The 23,597-nt window shown below is 46.1% G+C and overlaps 1 protein-coding gene across 9 annotated transcripts in view; it reads right to left on the reverse strand.

Annotated features, from left to right (window-relative positions):
• LOC108230105 (genetic suppressor element 1) overlaps positions 1 to 23,597 on the reverse strand; it is a 37,134-nt gene that overhangs the window by 3,579 nt on the left and 9,958 nt on the right. Inside the window, exons 1-13 of one of the 9 annotated variants that reach the window (XM_037978198.1) lie at positions 20,764 to 20,898; positions 19,206 to 20,677; positions 17,978 to 18,409; positions 10,731 to 10,910; positions 9,293 to 9,492; positions 6,587 to 6,753; positions 6,297 to 6,500; positions 5,656 to 5,811; positions 4,383 to 4,666; positions 2,248 to 2,554; positions 1,573 to 2,159; positions 1,328 to 1,440; positions 327 to 606 (exon numbers count right to left, since the gene is read on the reverse strand). In XM_037978198.1, coding sequence (XP_037834126.1) covers positions 327 to 606; positions 1,328 to 1,440; positions 1,573 to 2,159; positions 2,248 to 2,554; positions 4,383 to 4,666; positions 5,656 to 5,811; positions 6,297 to 6,500; positions 6,587 to 6,753; positions 9,293 to 9,492; positions 10,731 to 10,908 — 2,476 coding nt within the window. In that variant the 5' untranslated portion in view covers positions 10,909 to 10,910; positions 17,978 to 18,409; positions 19,206 to 20,677; positions 20,764 to 20,898. The other 8 variants (XM_037978195.1, XM_025003789.2, XM_037978197.1 and 5 more) reach the window with 8 other exon arrangements.

The raw sequence follows: 23,597 nt of genomic DNA on the forward strand, positions 1-23,597 counted from the left end.
TCTGTTACCAGAAGGTGTTTTTTGGTGTCATAAATGAGCTTTTAAAATATAATCTGCATCTTATTTGTTAGCAGAATCCTGTGTTTTTATGGGACACTATTTTATTTTCACGTGGATAATAATCTGCTCGCGTTGGTAGAAGAAGAAGAGAAATCCTGCCTCAACCTCCCGCTCTAATTCCTCCAAACTTTATTTTCTTCTCACCCCTCCTACATCCTCAGCGCAAACAAAAAAGCTGAGAGAAGAGAAAAAAAGCTGCGTTTCTCCAAGCTGAAAAGCTGCAGAGCAGCACGTAGGATGTGTGTAGAAACTAAACAGGTCGTTACCTCTCCTCTGCTGAGGGCTGACATGGGTGAGGTTGAACATAAGGAGGAAGTCTTTTTTCTCCTGCAGCTCGGGGGTGCTGTCCATCTGCTCGGCAGAGTACGGGGTGATAAGGGAAGCCGTGGGCGTCGAAGGCGAAGACACTTTTCGTTTGCCCTGCACTGCTGGCGGAGAGGCGCTGCGTTCTCTCATCATCCTCCTCCTCTTCCTCCTCATCTGAGCCAGAAGCTCGTCGCGGCGGACCAGGGTGGTGAGGCCGCACGAACGCAAGAAATCCACTTTCTGTGGAGAGAGAGAGAGAGAGAGAAAAATGCTGAGAGGTGAATACGTAGCACTTTTCAAAACAAAGGCCTAGTTCTGCTCGAAGGAATGCGTGTCGCCCGCTGCCTCTCAGGCCAGAGTTTGAGGCTAAGATCAGCTCGTCTTGAGGAAAGATGGACTTGAAGCCGTTTTGGTCAAACCTTGAAAATAATGTCATGTGGGATCTCACGCAATGTTGGGAGACACTCAAAGTATGTATTGTGACTCACGCAGCTACTGCCACATCAAACTTCAGCTTGATATCTGTAAAAATGTGTGAGCTTTAGCCATTTTTATGTTTTTTTTTTTAAGGCCAGTTGAATCGGTTTGATCACAACTTCCATAGATTTCTTTCTGAAAGTTTAGATAAAATCCATGGGGCAATCCTGGTCCTCAGGGTCACCATCCTGCATGTTTTACTTGTTTCCCTGCTCCAACACACCTGATTCAGTGGTTAAATCTCCTTCTCATGTTCTGCAGAAGCCTGTTAATCACCCATTGATTCAAATCAGGCGTGTTATAGCAGAGAAACAAGTAAAACATGCAGGATGGTGACCCTCGAGGACCAGGGTTGCCCCCCCGATCTAGTGGTTCATGAGGTACTTAAGTAACAGACACTCAGACAAAAACAATACTGTCTGCCTTCACCTTTTGGTGGCGGGTAATAAAAACCTAAAATGTGGTTCCGTCTGTGTTTATGCACCTCAGAGGACGTGTCCAGTTTGAGTGGGGGTTGTTCTGTCACCTTCCTCAGATGAGCTTTTACCTCCTCTTCGTCGCTCTCATCATATGACTCATCCAGGTCATAGTAATAACCTGGTAAAAGCAGAGCGGGAGAGATTTCATTAGTCATTATTAAAAAAAAAAAAAACTGCAGGCATAAGAGGCTTTTTAATGACACAATCAACGACTTCCCTGCAGTCATCTGGCTCATAATGTCTCCCTCACCTCCGTCTCTGGCCTCCTTTCTCCTCTTCTCCTCCAGGTCGAGTTTACTGAGCAGCCGGCGGTGCTGCTGGAGCGCCTCGTCGTAAACCAGCATGCTGTCGGACGCGTGCGCCTGCCGCTCCCTCGTCGACGGAGGGGAGGCCGCCTGGAACCGAAGCCCCGGGTCGCCCGGAGCGGACAGAGGCACCAGGGGTCTGTGGTGGAGGTTGGTGAGGTGGTGCCGGGGGTAGAGGCTCTGAATGGCCCGCTCCTGCTCAGCCTTGTTCCACAGTTCTGTGAAAGCTGCTCCTCTCACCGACGCATACACCTCTGGGCTTTTGGACGTCCTCTTGGAGCCGTCTTCCATCCGCTCCCCCCAGCTCAACAGAGGCCTGTCGGCTCGGGTCAGGCCCGGCGGCGGGCGGCTGGGCGGAGCGGCAGGGTGGAGCTTCCTGCGGGAGTCTAAAGGCGGCGTGTCGACGAGGGAGGCGGGGTTCCACAGCGTAGCGGGAGGATGAGGGGAGACTTTAGGGGAAATGAGGGGGGGAGGAGCACCGAGGCACGGGGACGCATCTTTGCTGCCCAGGTTGTGATACACTGAACTGGTTCTGTGTAAAGATAAATAAAAATTTGTAAAAACATTTAGGCTATTTCAGTTTTTATTTGAATTAAAACTGAATTATCGGACATTGTTACCTGTGGCTGTCTCTTCTCGGCTCCACACCTTTCCCAGGTGACCTGAGGCCCACCTCCGGAGGGGCCTCCCTCTCCTGTCCTTGTGCTCGTTGCCGTGGGAACCACGCCTCGTCGCCGGCCCTCTGCGTCATCATGGCGGCTGCCAGCGCTCCGTGGATCCCTGCGGAGGCACGATGCTTCCCCAGGTGAGAGGGCAGCAGGCTGGGCATCGGGTGTGGGACCGAGGCCCTGGAGGAGTGAAGCCCCGGCTGCAGGGGCACGGGTTTAGGAGCTGGGAAACTCGGGTGCTCTGACTCCTTGTTCTTATCTGGAAAATGAGGATACCCTTTATGTTGACAATTATTAGAACTGGATCACTTTTAATAGTAAATATTTTAATGTTAAAAAAACAACAAAAAAGGTCTTAACATCCATGGAGAGAATGAATTTGCCAATTTATTTATACATTTTGTTTATCTTTGATATATTTAATATATTGTATGAATATACTCTGATAAAATGGTCAGAAGATCCACATAAGAACGTCTTTTTGTCGACATAATTCCAAATGTGACCGTCATGTTTGTTTACCTACAGAAACAGAGGAAATGACTGAAAACGGTCAACAATGGGGACATCTATGGAAAAGCTGTTTGATATGGAGAAGTCCAACATTTCTGATGTATTGGTACGCGTTTACGTTCAGATGTGTTGACTAAAGATGTCAGATGAAAGTGTTTTGTTTACATTGAGTGCGGACCTGCAGAATTTCACATCAATATACGTGGAAAAGTCCTGGAGTAAACTCTTTCAAACGGCACCGTTTGATTTAGTTCAACACAACCGTTTTATGTTTGATTTCATCGTTTGCAATGAGCGGCTTTAATGTTACGTTCAAAGCTCCCGAACCTGAACTTTCTCCCTTTTTCATGTCTGCGGAGGCTGCAGATTACAGTTCGGAGGGTTCTATTTGTTGGGGGCTTTTTTTTTTTTTTTTACTTTTGGCTCACATCTTGGAAAAGCTGGTAATCTCAGGGAGGCACAAGAAGCATTTGCTCTCTTTTCCAGAGATTCTCAAATGAGAAACATCAGCTCTCACAGGAGGACTCCACACAGTTATAGGGAATTCTCAGACAATAAAAGTGGGAAAAAAAAGTCTCTCCTTGTCAAAATTAAATTGAACGGAAAAGCCCACATGTGTGAGATTTGGCTACACAAAGAGTTCGGGGCTGCGTTAGTTTTTAAAAACTGAGCTTTTATCCGTTTGGCTGGACTTTAAATGCATTTTGTGAAGACTGAATTAAAGTCAAACAGCAACATAGCCCATTATGGCTCATCTGATGAGTGTTTTAGAGAGTAAATATCATAATCGTGGCCTCATTAGAATCCATGAATTTAGCTAAACTAGATAAGTAAATTTAAATGATGTAATTGTTTAAGGTTTGTTACGTTTCAGAAATCCTTTTTGTGCCTGTCCTGATCAACACAGGCCTTTTAGGAGCAGAAAAAAATTCTCTTCTCCAAATGTTTTTTTATTCTCTGTGTCTGTTAAGCTGAGGTAAAGAATAAACTACCAACACTGAAAAAAGATCAAATTACATGATCATGAATGGAGAAAAAATATATAAATACAAACATTTGGGGAAAAGCAAAACCCCAAACTTTAAAGTATGATGGAAACTTGATTAATTAGTAATTAATAACTTACATAATTAGAAATACAGTTTTAATGTTAATGAATTATAATTCTGTGGGTGACAGTATTTTGAATTTGAGCCTTTTTAAAGCTGGCCTCCCACAGACACCTTTCTGCGTGGGGCTTCATAAGAGCCTCTGGAACCTAAAAAATGAGATTTTCTGAAAACACTGCTTGGGTTTAGGATTTCTGAACTACTGAGAGACACGATGGCGCCCTCTTTTCTGTTACTGACCAAAGTGAGACAACCTGACTAATAACAGCTCGACCACGGCTCTGAGGTTTGACGCAACTTTGCTGCTTGTTAAACTCCTTTTTACTCAAAATGTGTCGTAACCTACCTGCCTGTGTACTCAAATACAGGATTACTTTATGATTATAGTGCTACAGAACAAAAAGTACAATGTATATATATTTTATAAATAGTGATGATATGAGGTGTGTGTGTGTGTGTGGGTACCCAGCCTGTTTGGAGTCAGCCTCTCTCTCGGTCTGGCCCTGTCCTCCGGCGCTGCCCTCCGAGCCTGCAGCTCAGCCAGGTAGTGACCCTCTGCCGCTCTGACCATCTGCTGCTGTCTGTCCCTCTGTCTCTCCTTCTGTCTGTCCAGCTCCCTCTCCCTCTCGCGCTCCCGCTCCTCCTCCCGCTCCCGCTCGCGCTCCAGCCCGGCCTCGCGCTCCCTTTCCTTCTCTCGTTCACGCTCCTGCTCTCTTTCACGCTGGCGGAGCTCGTTCTCCATCTGCAGCCTGCAAAGGAGGTTGATGAGTACGCACGCATACACACGCACACACACGCACACACACGAACACAAACACAAGGAGAAAAAAGTGAGAGATGCAACACCCAACATGAGGCAGATATTAACCACACACTGGTGAAGCTCACACAAACATTTCTGATAAAACATAGACAAATGCTGACAGAACCACACACTGAGGAGCACACACACTTTCCATTTACCACAAGGAAAATAATCCAGACACAGCATGACTGAGCAGGAGCAGATGAACACTTAATAGGTATCCACAGGAGTATGACAAAAAGAAAACACACACACACACAAAAGAACACATTCACCAGCAATCAATAACACACAAACAGACCTTCGAGATATGCAGGAGCTATTACAGAAGCAGATGATAAATACCATCCATTTCAAATACAAACATTCCCCGTGTGCGTCGGGCCGCAGGGAAACAACATGTTTTGTCAAACTGGAAAAGGAGCTCAAAGCCCTGAGAACTGAGAGGAAACGGAAAACACTGCTGTGTGTGTGTCACCGGCTTTATGCTTCGTTTGTATATGCATTTGTTTAGGAGTACAGCGTGCGTGTGTGTGTGTGTGTGTGTGTGTGTGTGGAGGGCAGTATGTGTGATGAGTGCATAGGAGGCACTGTGGGGTGTGTGCTAAAAATATCACACACACTCAGCAACCTGTGCTTACCCTGCAGAGAGAGATTACAAAGCTTTGAAGACAGGAAGGAAGGAAGATTGGAAGGACAGAAAAGAGGAAGGAAGGAGGGAAGGAAAAATGGATGGAAGGAAGAAGGAAAAGGAAAGAAGATTGGAAGGAAGAAAGAAAGGAAGAGTAGATGAAGATGGAGGAAAGAAGGAAGGAAGAAAGACAAAAAGAAAGGAAGTTGGGTACCTCCCATCAACCTGTGCTTGCCCTGCAGAGAGAGGCCACAATGCTTTGTGAGCAAGGAAGTTAGTTAGTTATTTAGTTAGTTAGTTACCTGTCAGTAAAAGCTGTGTGGTTCATTTCTCCGGGGTAGCGGCCTCCAGAAAGGTGCAACTGCAGGGCAGAGGGATGCAAAGGAGGGAAGGTGCCTCCTGCAGGAACAGAGTAGAACTGCGACCGCAGCGCTGAGAGACACAAGGACTCGTCCATCCTGCCGACAGACAACAGAAAAACAAGTTCTTCATGCACACCTCGTACCACCCCACGGCGTTTCAAACAAATCTGGACTCTTATTGTGACACAGCATGGAGGGCTCCTCTCCTCGTCAGAAAAAAAAGACGCAGGTTTCTGAATTTCAAAGAAAATGACTTAATAAAATTAAGTCATGATCGTATAAGTCGACTTCATTTCTGGAGGTTTTATTTATCTGCATCTGTGTTTATTTGCATTCGTTTTTAGAAGAAGTCTTTCTGAGCTTTCGCTGTGATTTTCACCACCGAATGCCGTCTGTTTGTTAGTTTTCAGCCTCGTCTCCAGCCTGCAGATGTTGCTAATGAAAACGCTGTGGAAAACTTTTAAATAAATCATGAACATTTTAATTGTGAACCGTTGCTCTTCCTGCTCTTGTGTTGCGAGCGAGCAGGTGCTGTACACCGAACCTGGAGAAAACTGAACAGCAGAGATTAATGCCGTTACCTCTGTAAGGACAGCGGGTGGTGCAGGTAGGCGGGGTGATAGTAAGCGGCAGCGGCGGCAGCGTGAGCAGCCGCGGCGGGGTCGAGACTCAGGGGCAGCGAGGCGAGCCGGAGGTCGTCTGAGGTGGCGAAAGGCCGGAGGGCCCGCAGGTACTCCTCTGGAACGGCGCTCGAGGGAACCACGGAGTGCATCTGCCCGGGCAGACTGCAGAACAGGAACACTCACAATCACTTAGGGTTTCAAACGGGCGGGCGCGGCATGAAGCGTTTAATCAGCCCGGCCACACTTACCTTATGCTCTGTATGCGGGGGTCCTGCATGATGCTGCTGGGAGTGTGGCCAAAGGGCTGAGCCAGGGGGTGAGGGGAGGGGACGGGCGGCGTCCTCCTGTCCTGCTGCAGCTGGCTGTTCTCAGCCGCTACCCGCTCCCGAGTTAGTCCCTGAATGCTGGACTCAACCTGACAGGGAGACACACACACACACACACACAGGAGGCGTGAGAGAGAGGAGATTACTGTGTGTATTCATGGGGTTTCGTGTGTGTGAGCAGAAAAAGAGCAGCGAGGAATGAAGCAGAGAGCGACTGGATGAAAACGTCCAAGTCGCAGCGAGCGGCTCGGTGGCTCAGCGGAGTGGGACTGAGATGTCACAACGGGTCAGGATCAAAGTGGGGAGGATGATCTGACCAACCTCTCAATCCATCACCCTCTGTGATCGTCCTGCTCAGAGAATTTGGGTGCAGCGTTGTGGATGTGGGGAGGGTTTGGAATCGACTTTTATCTGCACACCATGTTTTTCTGTCGTTTCGTGTTTCGCTCCGTGTGCCCCTCACACTCCCGACCTTACGCTCTGTAGTTTCACCTTCCTCGTTAATATTCCATAAATCTTTTGCCTTTGTTTCTGCTGGGAGCATTTAGCTCTGATGCCACTTTTCTTTGGTCAGACTGTGATTTGAGCTTTTGGATTTATGTTTTCTGGATTCCCTGCAAACCGCAGCGCCTTGTTTTGTTTTGTTTATTAAAAGTTATTTTCTTTTTTCCCCGTCCGTCGTCTCCTGAGACTCTGACTGCGTTTGGGTCCTAAATTACACACACAGCCTGACAGCCAGAATGTTCCATTTGATCCTTGATTGTTTACACTAAAATTAGAACCTTTAAATCTCTGCCATGACTAAAATAAAATAAAAGATGGTTTCAGAACTTGTAAAAAAACTACAACAAACAGCGTTAAGAACACGTGTCACAAGACTGGGTCCCTGATTTGGATCTCGATCACTTTGCTTTATATGGAGAATGTCACTCTTTTAAGCTCTCTAGAAATTAAAAAAAAAGTGTCAAATTAAAGGCCTAGCCTTTTTTGAAGGAACGCATATCTTTCATGCCAGAATTTTATTCTTAAATTAAGATCATCCTATGCTGAGAAATGACGGAGTTACAGCTATTTTGGTCAAACATAACATTATGCAAGACCTGGTGCGATACTGCCACATCCCGTGTGATTTGTTAGAGCTCAGAGTTTGTGCTGTGAATGACTCTCAGCTACTACCACACCGAGTTTTAGCTCAATATCTGTAAAACCGGCCAAGGCAGAGCCATATTTGTGCTTCCTGAGGTTGATTAGCTGTGGCGGTTCCCTTTAAAAGTTAATCAGCTGTGGATGTCAAGCCAATAATTTCTGAAGGTTTTATTAAAATCAGTTGACACACACACACACACAGAGTCTGCCTCCATCTTCGCCGGTGGGTGGTAAAAAGAAGAAAACCCACACATCGGTGGCCAAAACAATATAATAGTAAAATTATTTATAGGGACTGGCTTTTTTTGCGGTATGAAAGTAAGCCGACCAGGAAACTTAAAGAAAAGCAAGCATTTTGGCCCTGATGCGTTCCATCTGGTTCCTACAGCAACAACCTGCGCTTACAGGTTGGGCTGACCGCGGTCAAACCACAAGCAAATGACCTCTCCGAACAACGCCTGATCTGCTACCTTCACTTTGTACGGCGCAGGATTTGCAGCGAAATGCCGGTGCTTTGAATACGTTTGAATAGTTTTGGGTATGTTGTTCATGAAAAGCAGATTCAAACCAGCGATGAACCATCTCTCCTAATGTCTTCCTGCAACCTCTGCTGGTTGGAGAGATAGCGCGGCACGAGGCGAGCCTGGACAGCGGCCATCGCATTCCTTGACCTCTGGCCCCGCAGACAGCCGGCAGCCTTCATAAACGCGGCAAACAAACAAACAAACAAACACAGCGCCGTTCCTTCTGAGCGCGGGCAGAACAGCGACACTGAATCCACGCAGAGCTCTAAAGCTCTGCCCTTCCATCCTCTCTTAGCAGCGTGTTCTCCGTTTCCCTGCCTCCCCCCCTTCTTCTTCTTTTTCCTCTGAATGTCTGAATTGGAGCCCCCAGGCAGGCAGAGCCACAGAGTGCTCTTTGTAAAGGGGGGAGAAAGGCAGCTCTGATCCAGGGGGAAGTGGCTACTGTGGGGGCTAACCTCGGCATTGTGTGAGGGGGGCCGGGTTCCTCGCCCCAGCTTAAATTCACCCGCAAGCAAACACACACACACACACACAAACCTCTTCATGTCCTAAGTCTTTTGTGGTGAAGGGTCAAGTACACACACACACACACATGCTACAGGAAGTGAATCACAATAGGTGCCAGCCTCTGCAGCCTCCTGTGTTTCTTTACAAACCCCTCGTGGTGCTGGAAAAGACACGGACTGATTAGCGGGGGGGAGGGGGAGGGGAAGGTGGAAGAGCACGAAAATGAGAACGTGAGGCGAGATGGAGGGAGGCAGGAAGGAGGAAATGGTGGGAAGGCTGGTTTCGTACGGCTTCTTTAAAACGAAGGAGCGGCAGCTGAAAGACGAACGCGGGACAGAGAGGCCGGCCCCCTCGTCCGCTTTGGACGGAGAGCACGGAGAGACCACGGCAGACGTCTCATCCCAGGCCCGTCCTCGAGGCCAGCAGGCGTCAGACAAACGGCGTCTCTTACCTGCCGTCCCTCAGCCCTCCACAGGCCGTTGCTGGTCTTCGTGGGCGCAATGGTGACCACAGGAGGGGTGCTTGGTACCCCGTGGCCCCTGTTTTGGCCCAAAAGGGGCCCTAATGAGCCCCGCTTAGGGGTGGAGACCGGCGAGCTGTGATTGGCGGCCGGGGACGAGACTGGAGACGATTCACCGTTGATGGCAGAACCTGACGGGGCACAGGGCGACAAAACTGATCAGATTTAAACAATTTAAGTTTTTTTTAAGTGTTCATTTGTGCTAAGAGCTAGAAAGTGATTTTGATGAACAGCATATGTGTCTAAAACAAAACAAAAGCAAAAGGCAAAAGATGAGAGGGCATATGTGAGAGTTTGCATAAAAAAAAATGATGAAAATCAGGCAGAGTGAGAGCAAATGAAGGATGTCATAGAAAGGAATTTGTCAAAAAGAAAAAGAAGATGGGGTGTAACACTGTGAAGGGAGGTGTTAAATGTGGTAAAGAGAAAGTATAAGATTCACTGGCATGACTGTTCCTGTGACACAAACACATTCAGAGGCGGAGGAAGGATTAAGAGGAAACACTGAGATGGAGAGAAAGTTCGTGCAGAGCCGCAGAAAGAGAAGACGTGATGGTGATGGAAAGCTTCTTATAATTGGCTGTAATTAGATTCATATAATTGGGAGATAAATGGAAACGGACGGAGGAGGAGACAGAGAGGGAGAGGTCAGAGCTGGTCAGCTCTTATCAAACACGTTCATTAAGACGGCTGCGAGCCGAGCGAGAACTCAGGCGGCAGGGCGCCACGTTAAAGCCCAAAACATAACCTTGGTTTTGTGAAATGATCTATTTTCAGCAATCAATACACTTATTGACGGGACGGGTTTGGAGAATATGCTTATTAGCTCTGCAGCACAGTGTTACGTAAGAGGACTGATACCTTTCTATGAGCTGAGACCAGAGGCTACAAACTCCACGAAACCTCTACGCTCACATCTCGTTACCCTTATAGCTGAAACGGTATCGTTATTAAAGAGTTCAGACCTATTCAGAAGGGTTCTGTGGAAAGGTAACGAACAGTTAATAACTTACCTGTTGTAGACAGCTTTTAGGGCAGCCTCAGTGTTTAATGCTGACCGAACAGACAAGCTAACGGCTAGTCCGAGAGGCGCCAGGACCAGATATCGTCTGATCCTGCAGGAATATCATAATAAATCAGCGTTCACAGTCCACTTCGATCTTGATCTGTAAGCTAATCAGTCCAATCACAATTAAAGTTGCAAACTTTCAGAGAGCCACCTGCAGCAGGTCAGATATTAATTATTCACAACCTTTCCACAAAACCCCCACTTCAAAAAGATCCGAACTGTCCCCGTTTTTAAAGGTGGCTGCCCGTCGGGCGTGTTCGGGGGCCCCCCGGTTTGGAGACGGCTCAGGACGCCACTCACCTCTTGGATCTTCGGCCTGCTTGGCCAGTTTGCGCAGGGCGGCAGCGAATCCGGAGTTTGCAGACTGGGCAGCGGCGTTCCCATTGGTTATCGGGCTGAGGGGACTGACTGTAGCTGTGGTGCGAGTTGCCGTGGAGATCATTCCTAATGATGGCGATTTGTTGGACTCATGGTTCATACCTGGGGAGAGTGGGGAGGAGATTTTGAGACGCTTCAACCGCATAAAACACCGACCACTCAGGTGGCGCAAAATCCCGTTGACTGGGACTTCAAGAGACTGGATTTTTGTTTCAGCTTGGAAGTAAATGCACCAGTTTCATCAGCACAACTGGCATCTTCTGTGTGTGTGTGTGTGTGTGTGTGTGTGTGTGTGTGTATATGTGTGTTTACGTCTGGGCATGATAGTGAGTAGGTCAGCTCCACCACAGACAGGGTGGAGGGCGTAGAGCTGTGTCAAATAGAGTGCTGACCCTAATAGCAAATCACACACATGAGCGCACACATGTCCATTTCCTCAAGGGAGCCAGCCGACACGTCTTAAGACCCCGGGAGCGGCTGCACGCAACGTTTTAAGTATCGCTGCATTTTTTTGTTTCCCACCCTCAGAGATGCAAGTGCCTGCACTCATAACTAACACCCATCAGTGCGTAGAAAAAGGCGGTTAGAGTAACCTCCGTCTTCCGTTTGCACCATCATACTGACCCATTAATGTTAATTACGGCTGAAATTACCCCTCCACCCACACACACCACCCCTTTGCCCCCGCCCGCTACAGCCACGACCTCATTACCACCGAAACACGCAGCCGCACAAACACCTTTAAAAGCACACAAGCCACAAGAAGAACAAACAAAAGACCTAAAAGCGGTGAACGCACTCATGAAAAATTCATAAATGCACATCAGTGGACAGGATTATTGAGTGGTCCTCTCGCCGCCCTGACAGCGTCGATCAGCAGAGAGGACAGTCAGGTGTCGTGGCCTGTAAGCCGAAAGCATCACAGGTCTCCTATTTACAGACGTCTGCTGGGTCTGCCAAACACAACACAGCACGCAGGGACGAATGGAGTGTCAGGAAACCGAGTAGGCTTCACGTGGACGGGAGGCTTCCTCTGGACACAAAAGTTTAAGAGATGGATTACAGCAGCATAATCTGACGGTCTGAAAACAATAATTGAAGCCCCGATGTGTGCAGTTACTGCTCACAGATCTTATCTCACAGGAAAACGTTTCTCTATGATCCAATACTTCGTTTTTTGTTTTGTTTTTTTCTTTGTGTTTATTTCTGGGGCTGTTAAAAATATGTTAAAAATGAAGAGATTATTGAAACTGAATCAGAAAGGGGAAGAGAGTAAAGAAGCTCAGATCCTGACACGCTCTGTGTGTGTGTGTGTGTGTGTGTGTCTGCTGAGCCCAGCAGTCAAGGGAGAGATGATAAGACAGTTTCTATCGACTCCTTCTCTTCCTCCCTCCTCCCTGCACTCTCACTCTTCTCCTCCTTTGGTCTCCTCTCCTTCTCCTCCGTGTTTATGTCAGCATACTTCGGCTCATTAAACAAAAGCTGGCGCGCACGGTCTCCGCTCCGTCTCTTGTTGTCTTTCTGCCTTTCTTTTTCGCAGTCTTTTCTCGCGGGCTTTGATGTTTAGCCACGTCACTTCCAAGCACAATCAGCAGCACGCACACACACACACACTAAAGTGTGGATATGAACATAAATCAAACATGCAAACACTCACCCTCCTGCTCTCTGATCTCCCCTCCTGCTCGTCGTCTTTCTGCTCCTGTGTGAGACTCTTTCACTCTCCCCCTCTCAGCCTTGCAGCTGCTACGTGGTCACGTGACCTCTTTTCTATCCTCCCCCCCCCTCCTCCTCCTTTTCCTCCTCCTCCACTCTATCTACTCCCCCCACCCCACACCTCCCTCTCAAACTATCACCCTCTCCATCCTACCTCCTACTCCTTGCTCTGTCATCCTTTTTATCCCCTCTGTGTCCCTCAAAACTGCCGTTTGTCTGACATTTTCTTTTCTTTCCTCGTTCTTCATCCTTTCCTCCTTTTCGGGGGTTGCACTCCAGGGAGAGTGGCGGCAGTGCTGGAGGTGGCTGTGGGGGGGTGGGGGGTGGAGGATGAGTAGAAGGTGGGGGTGGAGGGTGATGACGGAGTGGGAGAGTGTGGGATTTGAGCTGTGTGTGTGTGTGGTAGAAGGTGGCGTTCACCCTCCATCCATCACTCTGTCTCTCTGTTTTAGCCAGCTCTGTCTGCTCTGGGACTTTTGGGGGGGGGTTAGACGTGTGTATATGGGAGGTGGAGGAGGGGGGGTTACAGTGACCTTTCACCCTTCACCTCTGACCACAGGCCCTCACAGCAGGAGGAGGGTGAGGGGTGAAATACTCCACAGTCCTAACACAAATTAAGATATTTAACTCCCTCTAGGAATCTGCTTTGAAAAGCCATGAGGGAAGAAGCAAACACGCCTGAAAGCTGGGAGGCTGGGAGGCTTACTGCATGAAAACACAGCTGGGTGGAGAAAAAGAGCGAGAGGAAATCTGAAGAGGCAGAAACGAGTCCTAGCCAAAACAATAAGAAAAATAAAACGTACAGTGGTGTTAAGCTAAAACATAACGGTCACTAAGGCAACCCACACACACAAACACACAGCTAAAATTTAACATGTTCAAAATAAGTAAACGTGTGTTCGAACCAGCCGGGAGATTTAATAAGTCGCTGAGTGAAATCATGTTAATGACCAGCAGGGGGCGACCCAACTGGATTCAAAGCAGGCCTATGATGGTCTGATTACTAAATTCTTAACTCATTAAAAAAAAAAACTAGTTTTTGTTGAGTTTTTTTAGTAGGATGGTTTTATTGTCAATTATGATCACGGATAGAAGATACGACAAAGAATAAAGCAACATTTTCCAAACAAACTTAGTTAAAGAGCTAGCATTCCTTGTTAGAATTATAAACTAAACTCATCTCAAGCTGTGAAGAAATGGAGTTACAACCATTTTGGTCCAACCTTGTCACTGACCAATGATCTCATGTGATCTGTTAGGGTTTGGAGCACGTCATGGGGATGACTCTCAGCTACTACCACGCCAAATTCAGCTCTATATCTGTAAAAGTTACAGCCATTTTTGTGTTTGCTAAGGCATCCAACTGAGGTGGTCCTCTTGACTTGGGTTGACTAATACAACCAATCGTTACGTTCTGAGAGTTGCTTTAAAGTTCCTCCAGTGGTTCGTGAGATATTTTGCTAACAGACAGAAAGCAAAAGTCTTAAAAACAGATGTGTGTTGAGAGTTTTGTGTTTGGGAACACCCTCAGCTACTACCACACTGCATTTTAGCTCCATATTTGTAAAAAAATAAATAAATCACTGAGCTGTAGCCATTTTGATGTTTGCTGTGGTCGCTTGGCTGTGGCAGCCATCTTGAATGAGGTTGACTCCAAAAGATACACGACCGATCCTTACGTTCTGAGAGTTTCTTTAAAATCTGTCGAATGGTTCATGAGATATTTTGGTAAAGCCACACACACACACACACACAGCAGGCCAACATTTGGGTCAAATCACTACATTTATGAAGTCACTGGTTAGAAACCTGTGAACACTAAGTGGACAAGATTTAGGCAGGAAAATATTATTATTATTATTGTTATTATTTCCTTTTGTATTCTCTAGTCCAAGTAGAAGAGTCTAACTCACTTTTGGCTGCGGCTTTAATTGCATTAGTGCGGCGCACAAGACTCCATTGATCAAAACAGAAAGCCCAAACGGTATTTTTTACTATAACTTTAATCCAAAGCAGTGGAACCAAGAGGTTCTCTCTCCCAGCAGCCGAAGGGTCCACTGCAGTCGGCTGAGTCCAAGGATTATAGGGGTTCCAGTAATATGTAATGTTTCTGTGTTAAGTTTAGGTCAGGAGATGTTTCATCTGGAACAATAAACTGCACATAAAGCCCTGAAGACCAACACTGCTGCCAACAAAGCAGTCAGTTTGTCTCGGGACGAGCATCTCATACAGTCAGTGGTTAAGAATACGAGACAGGGAAACGTGAAGCAACCTTTAAAACGCACTGACGGGTAAATCAGGTCTCGCTGCGTCCTGACACTCACAGGTGATGCTTTGATGCATTTAAAATGTTCTGATCGGATCAATCCCCCCCCCCCTCTCCTCATCGGTTCGAGCTGTCAAGGAAACTTTGCACATTGTGGGTTGCTGTGTTTTAGGAAGCAGACTGTTTCCTAACTTGTGTGTCTAAAGAGACAAACATGAAGAAAACGTAGATTATTAATGGGCTCCGTTTGTACGAACGCAAAGATTGCTCCTATATTTGCAAGAAGACCTTTACTGTTTGCTAAACTAAGGCAGCTAGTAGGAAGTTTGTGCCTGATTTTATAACTCCGTTTGATTCGACTTCAGGTGACTGGCCGGCTCTAGCCGTCTGAAAGCGACATCATTTTAAAAATCCTGCCATAAAAGCGTCCGATCCGTTGGTTCCACGACCCGCAGATCCGGTTTTCCAGCACTCTGCTCCGGACTTGCAGATCAATTAAAAGCCGCTGGCACGACTACAGTTAACTCCGAACCACAAACTGGTAAACCTTCCCTCGGCTTTGCCAAAACGAAAGTTGCATCCGGGTGTGCCTCAATGCGTCCACGCACACAACGCGCACCCGCGTGCGCCTTCAGCTCGGCGTGATGTCAGCGACATCGGACGTGTCGGTGCCTGCGTCTTTAGCGCCTCTCTTTGTGAGGCTTTTCAGACTCTCCTCTTTCACTTTAAACAAAAAAAAACCCACTCAACTCTGGAGGACTGTGAGGACAGCAGGGAAGGACCTGCTCAGCTCTGTCAGCTCATTAAAAAAAAAAAAAAAAGCAGAATGTGTGTGTGCTGTTCTGAGCGTGTGTGCAAGCAGGGACGGGTCATTAGGGTGGAAGAAGAGGTTATAACACACAATCTACTCATTAACTCTCAACACACATGTCTGAGTGTGTGTGTGTGTTCCTGTGTTGCTACTGTACCAACGACCCTAAATAAATTACCTTCACTTGTGAACTGATGCTAGACCAGTAATGAGCATGCACCAAAAAAAAGAAAAACACAATAAACTTTAAAACGTTGTTATTTTTCTTACTGGAGTTGGTACTAATCGCAACAATGGCTACTGTGGTTGTTACAATAGCTGGCAGACTTTTTCCTCTAAATTGCTCACACACACACACACACACAAGAGAGAGAGTGAGAGAGAGAGAGAAAGGAAAAGTAGCCAAATGTTTTACAGCCTCTTAAACTTGTCTGTAATAGCAGTCAAAGTGGCGTCGACGCAGCAGTCTCTGGGGTTACTCCAGGGGCCGCTAAATGGCTTCAGTAGCTCCAGTCACTCTGCAGCTCGCACAAGAAACACTTAACACATCCTTACAACCTATAAACAACCAACACACACACACACACTCCCTCCTGGATCTCACACACTCATGGAAAATGGTGCACAATAAACATCTACAAGAAAAAAAACCTAAACGGTGACATCAACAAAGACGGTCCGCATGCGAACAATTAGCTGACTCAGGATTCGGGCGTCGTGCGTCACAAAACATGTGACCCCCAGGGACCGAACAGCCAGCATGCATTTATAGTCTGGGGGTAAATGGAGCAGAAAGCCCACATACTGTAATAACTAACACGGCGAGTAAAAAAAAAAAAAAAAAATTAAAAAAAGATATAGAGTGAGAGCCTCCCCACCCCGTAAAAAAACCCACCGCGAAGCAGAGAGGGGTGGCACGTTGCAACAACGAGGGTCGGGAGCAGAGTCATCCTCACAATCATAACACAGGATCTATAAATTCTCCTCGCCGCGGCTCAGAGACGAAATGTGGGCTGTCAGCAGGAAGGAGAAACATTTGAAAAGCTCTTCATCCCTCCTCGTGGCTTTGGCTGCAGCTCCTCTTTCTGTGACCCCCCCTTCCTCCTCCTCCTCCTCCTCCTCTTTGTTTTTACTAATCAGTATCTTGTCACTGACTTTCAGACACAGAATCAGGATATAAATAGAAGCGGTTCTGGGATGCCACACAACTGTCCTCTGAACTAGGGAATCGTCCCACGTTTCAGACTGAAACGACACGTTTCTTATCGGGTGGAGAAGGAACTTGAGCTCATCCTCGTTTACAAAGAGCCGGATCCGTTTATAGATCATAAATTAAAGTGATTTAGTCCAATCAGCGCTGATCGAATCATGTTTTTATCTGCGGGGAAATATGTTGAACACAGAAATATGCTGCGGTTAATCGAAGCTACTAAGAGGTTTTTAGTCTCGTAAACCGGACTTTTTATTGAAACAGGCAGCCGGTTTTAAACACAAACTACAGAAACGAGATTTTCTGTGAAAGTGATGAAAACTGAGCGACTGCTGAAAATGACTTGGTGATAAAAAGGAGCAGAACAGTAGCTGCAAGCTAAAATGAAAAAAAGGCAAGTAATAAGTAGCAAAATACTAGCTAGAGCTAACAAAATCCTAGCTAAAGCTAAATGTTGCAAAGGGACGAGCTAAAAGTAGCAAAACACTCGCTAAAATGAGCAAAACTATAGCTAAAAGAAGCAAAAGGTTAGCAAAACGTTGCAAGAATGCTAGCTATAAGAAGCAAAATAGTAGCTAAAGCTAACAAAACCCTAGCTAAGACTAAATGTTGCAAAGGGGCGAGCTAAAAGCAGAAAAACACTCGCTAAAATGAGCAAAAAACAAGCTAAAATGAGCAAAACACTAGCTAAAAAAGCAAAAAGTTGCAAGAACACTCGGTATAGAAGCAAAATACAAGCTAAAGCCAACATAGCCTTACCTAAAAACTAAATGTTGGAAAAGGGATAGCTAAAAGAAGCAAAAGGTTGGCACAAAGTTGCAAGAACGCCAGCTATAAGAAGCAAAATTGTAGCTAAAGCTAACAAAACCCTAGCTACAAACTAAAAGTAGCTTTTAGGGTTAGCTAAAAGCTAAATGTAGCTAAAGGCTAGGTTGTGCGCCACCCTGTCCAGTCATCCATCCATGGGGGACACGTTGGACAGGTCACGTATCCATCACAGGGACATACAGACACAACCAGCCATCCCCGCTCTCACTCACAGCTGGGGACAGTTCAGAGTCAGCAGTCGACCCAACGTGCACGTTTTCGGTCCGGTCCTGTCCTGAAAGTTGTCAGCCCTTCACACAGCTTTACTCGGCCCCCCCCCATCCTTTCTTTTTCCTCACCATTTTCCTCCTCGCCATCCCTCCCGCAGCCTCCTAACAGCGTCTCCCGTCACGTCAGCTACTTCTCTTCGTGTCATCGATCTTCACAATGCAATGTGTGGCTCAGGCTCGCCTCTCTGATGCAGAGATGATGCAAAAGGAGAAAACAAAGCTGCGCTGTAAGTCTGTCTCGGTGTGTGTTGGAGCCCACAGTGTGTGTGTGTGTGTTCAGTGTCGGTGTGCTCATGGAGGGCGGCGTCAGACAGCCACCAGCCTCAGCCCAAGGTGTCGACGCCGCTGTGACGGCGGACCTCTGCCATCTGAGCAAACACGAGGCGTGCGCCGACCCGCAGGTGAGCGGGCGCGCTCAGAAACCTTCGCCTACAGCAGGTGCTCGCCTCGGTCAGTTTGAGGCACAGCTAAACAACAACCAAGGTGGGATTTTGGCCAAAGCTGATGAAAAAAAAACAAAACAATAAAGTTTAGACTGATTTTAATTGGAGGCTTAATTGTAAAGAGATTAGCTTTTTGCCTAATCTGTATCAATCTATGGATTAGTCCAAAGCGGTGCGGCCTTCGTGCTTGTTAGGTCCGCGGCTCGCAGCCTGAATTATCTGCTTTTGACTGTTTGTTGTATAAGATGCAGAACAATACCAGATGGCCTTTAAGGCAGATTACGGACCCAGATTATGTGCTGTATTCAGGATTAAGAACCTATTTTCTTGATTAATCATTGGAAAATAATGACAGACTAGCAAGAAAGTGATGTGGATTTGCACCAGAATATCATAAAGCCTTTTAACATTTAAAAGAAGAAGCTTTTATTCGTCCTTCTGGTGGGGAAATCTGTATTATATGGAAGAAATAACTATTACAACGAACTATATTAAAGAATAAAATAAGTGTTAATGCTTTAAAGGTTGAAACAACAACAGTTTACTGGAGTTTTTTGGCCTAGAACTATATTTAATTTACCTTTTGGAGGATGATAGTGGTGAAAACTCTTTTTTTTAAAGATGTAAAGAGTCACTGACAATTAATTTAAATGTTCTGTAAGGTGAGGAAATAAAAAAGCTGAGGTGAATCTGAAGCCATGAGCGGTTTTGCAGCTTCTCTATATGAGGAGGAGGTAATTAAAGAGATTGGAGGTTTACTCAGTAACCCCTGCTGAGCAGCTGGTCTATGGCAGGTCAGGAGCAGCACATGGTGTGTGTGTGTGTTGAACTCCACCTGCGGGCTGTGTACACACACAAAGGCGACGGGATCCGCTTGACTGCTGCTAATGCGCCCGGCGGCATCTATCTCAGCCAAACAATACAGTGGCTGTTAAAGGTCCCGGATTAAAGAGCGACTCCTCTCTGCCTCCTCCCGCGGGGGCTGCTGGGAGACAAACCATCAGGAGGAGGAGAAGGGAGGAGGAGAAGGGAGGAGGAGGAGGGAGCTGCGGGCCGACACACGGCTCTGTTTCAGGCCCGCAGTTCGGTCCGTGAAGTTTACCCAGAGCAAACAGGGCCGGTGTTTGATCACCGACAAGTCTGACAAGAAGCTTGGACCCACGAACACCTTCATGAGCCTCCCGCCATTCAGCTGCAAACAGGAAGTGCATGAGTCTGGCTTCAAAATAAAACGCATGCAAGTTGCGCTCTTTAAAAGGAAATCGCTCACTAAGCGTTATTAAAATGTTAAAACGTGAAGTGAATGCGTCCGACTTCGAAATAAGAGCATGCAAGCTGTTCTTTTTCAAGAAAATTAGTCACTTTATGATATTTACGGCGGCACCAAACGGGAAGTGGCTGCGTCTGACTTCAAACTAAGAGCACGGAAATTGCTCTGGAAAAGAAATTAGTTACTGAATACCATACACGTGAATGAGTCCGACTTCAAAATGAGAGTATATTTAAAGAAAGCTAGTCACTATATGATAACAAACCACAAAAAATAAACTATCTTTGTGCTATTAGCAGCTACCAGCTAACAGAACTAAACAGGAAGTGGTGTTAGACTTCAAGAATAAGAGCACGGAAATTGCTCTAGAAAAGTAATTAATTACTCAATTCCACAGACGTGAATAAGTACGACTTCAAAATAAGAGTACTTTCCTATCTTTAAACTAAATTAGTCACTGTATGATAATAACCACCGAAAAATAAACTATTTCTGCGCTATTAGCAAACAGCTATTAGCAGAGCCAAACAGGAAGTGGAACAACAAAATAAGAGCATGGAAATTGCCCTCTCAAGAAAATTAGCTAAATGTCAAAACTACATTTTCTAACGCTTTGCCGAAGCATTTCTTTGACCTCCAATAGTTAGTGGGAAACATTTTAGGCCCAAATAAACCTCACCGTGTCCCAGTCTAATTTTTTTTTTAAATTGGGGCTGTTTAATCCAGTCGCCTCCACTCATCAAGCAGAACCAGTTTGATTACATATTGTTGTCGATTCGATGGCACGCTTTCAATCCTTTAAAGAGTTCCGCATTTTGGCTAAAACAACTCGCTTCTCTTCAAACAATCCACCCGGGACTGACAAAGGGAGATTAAAAGGAGAAGCATGAAGTGCACACGGGCGTCAATACAACAGCGGAGAAATGAATAATCAGGCGCTTCAAAGTAGTCAGCTCTGACCGGAAGTCGGTGGAGTTTTTAAGGATTTTTCACGACTCAGCGCAACTTCAGAGCCCCGATCCTGGCACGAGCTAATAACAGCGCAAACAATGACATCTGTGTGGAAAAACAACAGGGATTTTAAAATAATAATAATAATAATAATAATAATAATAATAATAACAGTAAAACGCACAACTCACCGCCTCACAGAGAAGAAAGCACGCGGCTTTTTTGCGCATCCTCGCGCAAAACTAAAATACCCGGCTCCGTGCGCAAAGACGCAGAAGAGATGTGGAGAAGGAGAAGGGCAACTCATTAACTGTCCTCCGAGAGAAAGGAGAGGGGGGGAGGAGGAGGAGGGCAATGGAAGGGGAGGGGAATGAGAGGGAGGAGGAGGAGGGTGAGCACCTGCTCCACTGATGCTCCCCGGAGAGACGGAGGGATGCAGGGGAGGAAGATGTGAGCCCAGACTGCAGATCCCTCACAGCCTGGACATGTTTACTGTCCGCTGGAGACAATCAGATCCGTTCATGTCAGCTCCTCCTGCTGTCACACAGGCAGACACTAACAGGCCTGTTTAACTAATTACCAATCAGACCCGGAAGAGGCTGCCGCAGCTGCAGAGTAACTACCTTCATCATCGGCGCGAAGATTAAATTAAAGCCGAGCTTATCTTTTATTGGGGAAAATGCAAAAACTCGCCCAGCAGCAGTGATTAATGGAGCAACAAGTCTGCATCGCCCTGCGCGATTTGAGTTGGGTTTCACGGTTTTCATTTATTTAAATACAATAAAATCTGCTCTGAAATGTGCAACGTTTAAATTGTTATACGTTTCAAAATATTTACCTTTTTTTTACAAATTTAGATCTCTCCACTTCCTTCAAAAACATCTCTTTTCAGCACCGCCTGTAGTTTGGTAAAGCTCTTGCTTGGCTACCTTTTGTTACTTTTAGCTTCTAGCTAGTCTTTTGCTACTTTTAGTTAGCATTTTGCTACTTTTGAGCTTCTAGCTAACATTCAGTTACTTTTAGTTTTTCGGCAACCTTCTGCTACGTTTAGCTTTCAGCTAGCCTTTTGCTACTTTTAGCTAGCCTTTTGCAACTTCTAGCTTTTAGCCAGCATTTTTCTACCATTAGGTTTTAGTTTGCAATTTTCTTCTCCCCGTAGCATTTTGTTACTTTCAGTTAGCCAGTGTTAGCTACTTTTAGGTTTTGGTTAGCCTTATGATCATTTTAGCTGTCAGCTAACCTTTTGATAATTGAAATTCTAATTAGCTCTTTGCTTCTCTTAGGTTTTAGTTAGCCTTTTGCTACTTTTAGCTTCTAGATAGCCTTTTGCTACTTTTAGCTAGCCAGTGTTTTACTTTTAGCTTTTAGCCAGTGTTTGCACCTTTTGATCATTTTAGCTTTTAGCTAACCTTTTAATAATTTAACTTCTAACTAGCCTATTGCTACTTTTAGCTAGCATTTTGCTACATTTAGCTATCCAGTGTTTTGTTACTTCTAGCCTTTAGCCAGTATTTGCTACTTTTAGGTTTTAAGTTAGCCTTTTGATAATTTTAGCTTTTAGCTAACCTTACAATAATTTACTTTGTAGCTGGACTTTTGATACTTTTGGCCTTTAGATGCCGTTCTGCTTCTTTTAGCTTGAACAGCTCAGTTTCAGCTTCTTCACATGTCAGTGTTGCCTCTGTCTGTAGTTTAGACTCATCTTTATTCGGCTCGTTGATTGAATAATTAGCTCTTTGTTTCTAACAGTTGTTTTATTTTGTTTTTTTATCAGGACCTGATTAAAGAAGCGTGAAGCCGCCTCTGTTTGCATCAAACCGTCCTCACGTCGACCGGCTGCTCGCTGGGTTTCCTGGGTTAGCCCGTCGGTTAAATGCTGCACGACTGCAGCTTTCATGTGTTCCTTATCTGGATTTCGACACTAACTGTCAAATCAAGAGCAGAGAGAGAGAGAGAGAAAAAAAGGAAAACAGAAGCTGGTTTCCACAGCTGGAGGCCGGGGTCGAGAAGAGCAGAGCTGCAAGCTGTGAAACTAAAACAATGACCTGAAAAAAGACTAAATATTCTGCAGATCTGAGAGAAACACTGATAACTCTCTGCAGGGGGGGTTGATCTGCTGAAAATAAAAACGTCTAAAAGGACATTAATCAGATTCACTGTCGACAGATAAAAACAGGTTTTAAAACCAGGTTTTTACCCGTTTTATTAACGGGACAAGACATCGTCGGTGTACAACGGAGCATTTTGGGATGGGTGGAGGAAACACGAGTTGTTTTAAAAAGGCGTTAACGCCGGGCCTGACGGTGGTTTCATTTACCAACACGGACAGAGACACGAACGCACGCCACACTTCCTCTCCTTCAGCTCGCTTCATTTAGTCTAATATTTCAAACATCTCCCCCGAGCCTCCCTCTGCCTGCGTCTTCCTTGATTGTTCATCTCTTCATCTTCCCCCCCTCTTCCATCCCTCCTTCCTTGTCTCCCAAGCAGCTGCTGCTTCACTTTCGCAGCTATTTAACAGCTGTTTTGCATCAATTTGCGCTTCAGAGTGTAGATTTCTACCTTGTTCGCCCTCCTTCTACCTCTCCCCTTCCCGCCTTGCTTTTCTGAGATGACAGACACACCAAACAGCCTTGAAGTTTCTCTCGCTCTCTCTCTATTTTATGTTTTTTTTCTCAATGAATAGACTTGTCTCCTTTGAGTCTTTCCATCAGATCCGTTCAGCAATGAAAGGAGCTGCGTGATAGTCAGGCCTCCACACACACACACACACACACACACACACACCTACGTTCAGATTAGCAGCCGGCTACTTTCCTGCTCCCCTCCCTCTGTGGAAACAACAAGTTCTGAAGGAGGCAATTGCGAAGAACAGAAAGAAGCGGCGGCTCCCCTATAGTCCCCAAATCCCTCCTTCTTGTAGTCAGAGCCACACAAGAGAGAGAGGCAAAAAGGCAGAGTGAGCATGTGTGTGTGTGTGTGTGTGTGTGTGTGTGTGTGTGTGTGTGTGTGTGTGTGTGTGTGT

This window comes from Kryptolebias marmoratus, linkage group LG11, assembly GCF_001649575.2.
Source record: "Kryptolebias marmoratus isolate JLee-2015 linkage group LG11, ASM164957v2, whole genome shotgun sequence".
Classification (NCBI taxonomy): Eukaryota; Metazoa; Chordata; class Actinopteri; order Cyprinodontiformes; family Rivulidae; genus Kryptolebias; species Kryptolebias marmoratus.